The 6,000-nt window shown below is 41.0% G+C and overlaps 1 protein-coding gene across 1 annotated transcript; it reads left to right on the top strand.

Moving 5' to 3' along the window:
• Nucleotides 1–2,857: 2,857 nt before the first annotated feature.
• On the top strand, nucleotides 2,858–4,368 carry LOC121071510 (olfactory receptor 5AS1-like). Its single transcript, XM_040559803.1, has one exon. The coding sequence runs from the start codon at nucleotides 2,951–2,953 to the stop codon at nucleotides 3,914–3,916; it is 966 nt and encodes a 321-aa protein (XP_040415737.1). The 5' UTR covers nucleotides 2,858–2,950; the 3' UTR covers nucleotides 3,917–4,368.
• Nucleotides 4,369–6,000: the final 1,632 nt, after the last annotated feature.

The raw sequence follows: 6,000 nt of genomic DNA, 5'->3' as shown, positions 1-6,000 counted from the left end.
CAACAGGGACCATGTCCCTGGTGCCTCACTGGTGCTGTGATAAATCCTTCCCATCGACTACAAAACCAGCTTTTGTGTGAGGAGGTCCTCATACCATCCACAGGTAGGTCTGATTTGGGGCTGGTGTTAAACGGGGAAGAACGAATATCAGTGTTTGACTGGTACATCACTTCAGCCTTCTGTGGCTGGTTCCTTCAGCTACTGGCAAAAATAGCAATTATTGCCAATTCTGAATACCATTAAAGTCCCTTTCCATGAAAAAGCTTAATATATTTTGCAGAGTGTAGATGAAGTTTCCATTATATTTCTGTTCAAATGACTAACCAAGATGATGCTACAGGTGGTGGAAAAGGGGATGGAGAAGAGGACCACACACTTCTCCTGACTCGTGACCTCCCTTTTTCCTCTTCTTCCCCCAGCCAAAACTGGAACTGAGAGAGTATTTCCTTCGCTAAGAACTGCTAATTATTATTTCTGATATGGTGGTGGTGGTTCTTATTATTGCTCCTAAGAAACCTCACCAAAGACTCAGGAAAACATGGGGTTAGAGACTTGTAGGTGTACACTCTTTGCTGAGTGTTTAACGTGATGGAAGTGACAATATTAACAGCCAGGAAACAGAGTGCTTTTCAATAGCATATCTCAAATCCCTGTACAGAGCTGGTGTATCACTCTCTGTATTTGAATGGTTGGACAAAAGAAGAATGAATTTTCCTGTGCTGAAAGTGAAAGAAGCAGACAACTGTCTGAGGTAGGCTGGATGAACTGGTGTCTAGGAATGCCTCTTTTCCCTGACTTTGGGTGACGAGGTGGACCCAGGGTTGTAGCATGGCCAGCATGTTACTCACCAGTGGCAGATGCTTGGAAGAGAACCTCCTGCAGAAATGACTGGTACCACAGGCATGCTGGTAGAAGACTTCCAAAGAAAGTGACTATTTCCTATATATTTTAAAAGGTTTGTTTTGAGGTGAAGCAGTATGAAAAGATTCAACCCATCAAGGGCTGTGAATAAAAACCCCACATTCTCACATATCCAGTGTAGCTGAATGAACCGTATTTCACGCATAGACAGCCTCAAGGGAGGTAAGATGTGAACAACACGTGTATAAATTGTCACATTTGGAAAAAAAAAATGGGACTATTGCTGTGGTCCCCTCAACATCCTTGTTTTGTACCATCCATCCAGCAAGGCTGGCAACTAAGTCTGTTTCATTTTAAGGCGAAGGCTGCCTGGCTCGTGAAAGGGATTACACACTGTGGTTAGCCATAAGGCATGGGGATAGTGCTTATTTGTTCCTTGCTATCTAGGTTTCTGCTTTGGGGAAATAATCTCTGCTTTCTTTCAGCATTTTTAACTTCTTCTAAAACTCCAGGGATGGCTGTGTGTCACCCCTCATCAGGACCAGAAATCAGGAGCATAAATGACAACCTTAGACGCTCTAGATCCTTACAAAATGAAGGGAGGCACAAGTGCAGAAGGTGATTCAGATGCTAGATAAGATGATTCAGAGGTAACTTTTAATTTGTCCTCTTTCCCCTGACAGTAGAAGAGTCTTGGAAGAGGAGATCCCACCGACATGCTCAGGGTGAGATTCAGCTTACTCTGGTTTGCTTATCAGAAAGCCTGGCAATGAATTTGTGCTGGTCACCCAGGCTTCCTTCCTTGGCAGTAAACCAAGGAAAAAAAAAGTGATTATAAATGATCTCGTGATTACACACAGACTTGAGATGACTCAAACTGACATTTAGGCAGCTAAATGGGTGTGCAAATTCTTCCATCTGCAGGATCTGGAAACACAACTGGGAAGAGAATCCGCTTTTCTGTATGCCCACATTAAGCCTAACTTATTGCCTAATTTATTTACTATATATAGTAAAAGATTTATTTTTGAAGTGCATTTGGTTGCTTATCCTGAAGGGTTCATAGATTTTTCTTGCTGTTGTTTTGGTTTTGGGGTTTTTGGAGGGATGTTGACATTTCTGTTTTCATGGTATTTTTTTTGTCTGCACAGCATTGAAATCTGCAGTTATTTCAGTGACTTATGCCAGCATGTCTTTTATTACATCTCCTTTTGTAAGTAAAAATGTGAACAAAAAAAATCTATCCTTACTTAAGTTTATGTTGATAGAAGCAGAAATCAGTCTTTACGTTTGCACGGTAAAGTTAAACTCATCATTTCTATTCCAAAGGTGAAACTGGCACCCAAACCTGATTATTTGGAGAATGTATTTGGAGGAATGTGTTCTGAGGGATGCTTTTGACAGCAATTTAAATTCAATTCATAGCTTTAACAACAACATCAAAGTATGTGAGATTTTTTTTTTTAAAAAAAAAAAAGGTTCCATATTTAAAATATATATATCTTTTTCTGATGACTTAGTGTAGTTCTAAACTTGACCTCTGTCAAAGAAGAGGCTCTGTCCCCCAGATCCCTTATTTATGTTAAGCATTTAAGAAGAAAGAAAAGATGAGGAACAACATGCATCAGGAAAGCAAAAATGACCATTACTAACCCTAAATTGTGCCTGAACCCTATGCTTCACTCACCTGAATATCTAATACTTATTTCATGGGAAGTAATGTGTGTTTTTTTCAGCAATGTAACAAATAAAACACTCATTGATATACTACTTTGGCTTTAAATATTTCAAAATATCTGTCTAAGAACCTATGTCATGCACATGTCATTAAATCTATCTGCTATATGAGGAAGAACTCATGGAATTAATGTTTCCTAATTTCTCTTTCAGTGTCCTCCTCAGTTTTTATATCTGAGTATGCTTTACATCACCACTTTCTCCTTTTGATATTGTGTGTAAAATAATTGTGTTACCTTTAAGTCTCTTGAGAAGACAGGGACGAACCCTGCTTGATTGTGGCTCAACCATTAGGACCAACCAATGGTCCCTCGGACAACGCTTACCGAAAACACAAATATGAAGAAAGGAAATGCCTGAAAAAAACCACACTGCAGCGACCGAGTTCATTCTCTTGGGTTTCACTGACCGTCCGGAGGTGGAGTTACCTTTGTTTGGGCTCTTCCTGCTCATCTATATCACCACGCTGGTGGGCAACGCTGGCATCATTGTGCTTGTCTGGCTCAACAGCTGCCTTCATAGCCCCATGTACTATTTCCTAAGCAATTTATCTTTCTTAGACCTCAGCTATTCATCTGCCATTGCTCCTAAGATGCTGTTGAATCTGTTAGCACAGCGGAAGACCATTTCTGTCTTCGGTTGTGCAACACAGATGTTTCTCTTCGCTGCCCTCGCTGATGCCGAGTGCCTCATTTTGGCTGTGATGGCCTACGACCGCTACGTGGCCATATGTCGTCCTCTTCTCTACACCGTCACCATGTCCCGCCGGGTCTGTGCCTTCATGGTAGCCGGGGCTTATCTCAGTGGGGTTCTGACCTCACTGCTCCACACGAGTTTCGTGTTCACCCTGTCGTTCTGTGGCTCCAACACCATCAACCACTTTTTCTGTGACATTCCCCCGCTGCTGGAGCTCTCCTGCTCCAAAACACAGGTCAACAAGGTCCTCCTCTTCACCTTGTGTGGCTTTATACAAACCAGCACCTTCCTGATCATCGTCGTCTCCTATGCCTGCATCCTTGGCACCATCCTTCAGTTTCATGTCGCAGAGAGCAGGCACAAGGCCTTCTCCACCTGCACCTCCCACCTGTTGGCTGTTGGCTTATTCTACGGCTCCCTCCTCTTCACCTATTTACGGCCTAGCTCTAGCTACTCACCAGACACAGACAAAATAATCGCTGTATTTTACACTGTGGTCTTTCCCATGCTGAACCCCATGATCTACAGCCTGAGGAACAAGGAGGTTATGGAAGCCCTAAGAAGATCAATAGAGAGGAAAGTGTTTTCTCAGACACTTAGCAGGAGAAAAGGCAATGAATAGGCTGTAGGGTAGGACTGGTGCAGTACAGCACAAAAACATTCAACCTGTCTTTCTAAATGCAGATATCCATGTTTACTAACATCTCCATCTAAACTAGTTTCCCCAGTTTCACTTTATTGTTAATGAAGAAAAACAGGTTTTGGTGCTTGCATTTAGTGAGCTTACCCTCAAGCAGCAAATTTTATGGAAGAGACCACTTCATACACCTAAGAGAGATTTGCTGGTTTTTAAAAACTGAGTATTGGTATCCTGGAGAAACCTTCCATTCATGTAGTAAGCAGCTTTCCTGTATGTTTTGCAGGATTGTTTTGTGGCACTGAGTCAGAAGCATGAGTGACATGTCTCATCTCTTTTTCTCTTTCATTAGGCTGTGTTACTGATTATACACTGTAATAGATGTGTGCACAAGTTAGCCCTTCAACAAGTGCTGATGAGGGCCAATGGAACATGTCCTGTTAGGGACTAGCCCACAGGGAAGACCTTCTGGAATATGAATGATGTATATTTTTGACTGCACATGTCTAACGTAAATAAAATTAATGAAAACTTGCAGGTTATGGTTTTCATTCTCTGATTGAGTGAGTGCCTTCTGTTTGTTTGTTTGTTTCACACTCTGGAGAGTGAAGCCTGTTTTTTTTTGTAGCTTGTGATGGAGCATGTGGTAAAACACCTGTGGGGGTCTCTCTTGTGCTAACACTAAATGAAAAGGCTTTGTTTTGAGATGATTGCTCCTTATCATTACTTACAGGTTTCCAATGTGAATCAGCACAAATGTTTGGGATTGTATCAAGATTCAGTGATGATATTATTGTGTGGTTATTTGAGACAATGCATCTTGCACTGTTCTACAAATGGAAGTGGCATGGAACTCCAAAACAAGGAGGTGAAGTATATGCAAGGCAGGTGAAAGACACATACATTAAAGTCCATAATCATGACAGAAGCATTGCCTAACTGTATTTAGCAGTCTGTGATTTGTCTTGCTTAAACCTAGCAAAGTTTTCACTGACAAATGGGAAATCTAAACAGCAGACATCTACATGTGAAATGATTTTCCAAGGGTACCTTTAAAGACAGTGGAGAAAAATCTTTTTTTTTTTTAGGGTTGCGACACATCTCTACCTGGTATGGGCACGTAGTACCTACATATATTACCCTTTAAAGTGCTTATTTTTCTCCATCACCTCAAAAGATCATGTAGGCAGATAGCAATATCATAGACCTATAAAGAGACATTTAAAATTGGGTAATGACTCTGAAAGAGCCTCATAGTCTCTCTGTGTCTATACAGAGTGTCTATACAGATCTATAGGTATCTGAGAAGCTTTTGCTGAATCATCTCTGAAAATGGTCATCATCAATTAGGCAGTTGGAATAACGAATCTATGCCATTTGAGTAGTGATAGGCAAGGTGGGACCTTAGACTGCTATACACCAATGAAGAATCCTAGTAGAAGAATCCTAGTAGAATTTAGGCAGTGAGATTTAGGTGCTAATTACACATTAAACCCTCTTAGAGTAAGAGGCTTTAAAAGAATACTTCTTGTTTCTTTTTCTCTCCAGATATATCTGCCTGTCCTGGCTTTATATGGTAGAGATAAGGGGATGGTTAACGCTATCCTTTATTTCAGTGGGACCAGGATTTTCCCTTTGAATCTCCATAAAAAGCCTTTATGCTTTTTATTGTTTTCATGCGAAGACCTCCGTAAATGTCTGAAAAGAACATGTTCTTTGATGGTGACCCAGGCAAAGGACAGTGACCTCAGGCAGACTCATGTGGACTAAAGGAGAAAGGAGACATGATGCTTGCATACACTGCTTGTCTCAATTATTTAAAGGCACCAAGTTCTCCGTTCATAGTAGAAAAGTGGGACTAGTAGTTTAAAGTGTCCCTGACTTTTATGATTTGGGCATGGCAGTGGTACTACCTCTCCTTTATAAATAGAGAGTTGAGGGAGAATAAAGCTAACTTTGACCTCTACAGAATACTTATGTAAATTATTTCTACAGAGCTCTCAGAATCCTGTTGAAGTTACTGAGTTTTGCAAGCAATAATCATTGCACTGAGCATAGTGTCCAGCACT

This window comes from Cygnus olor, chromosome 5 (genome assembly GCF_009769625.2).
Source record: "Cygnus olor isolate bCygOlo1 chromosome 5, bCygOlo1.pri.v2, whole genome shotgun sequence".
Classification (NCBI taxonomy): Eukaryota; Metazoa; Chordata; class Aves; order Anseriformes; family Anatidae; genus Cygnus; species Cygnus olor.
This window is presented reverse-complemented; position numbering and strand designations above follow the sequence as displayed.

Excerpts from the sequence above, each read along its gene's own strand:
- LOC121071510 (XM_040559803.1), top strand. The coding sequence starts at position 2,951 with ATGCCTGAAAAAAACCACACTGCAGCGACCGAGTTCATTCTCTTGGGT.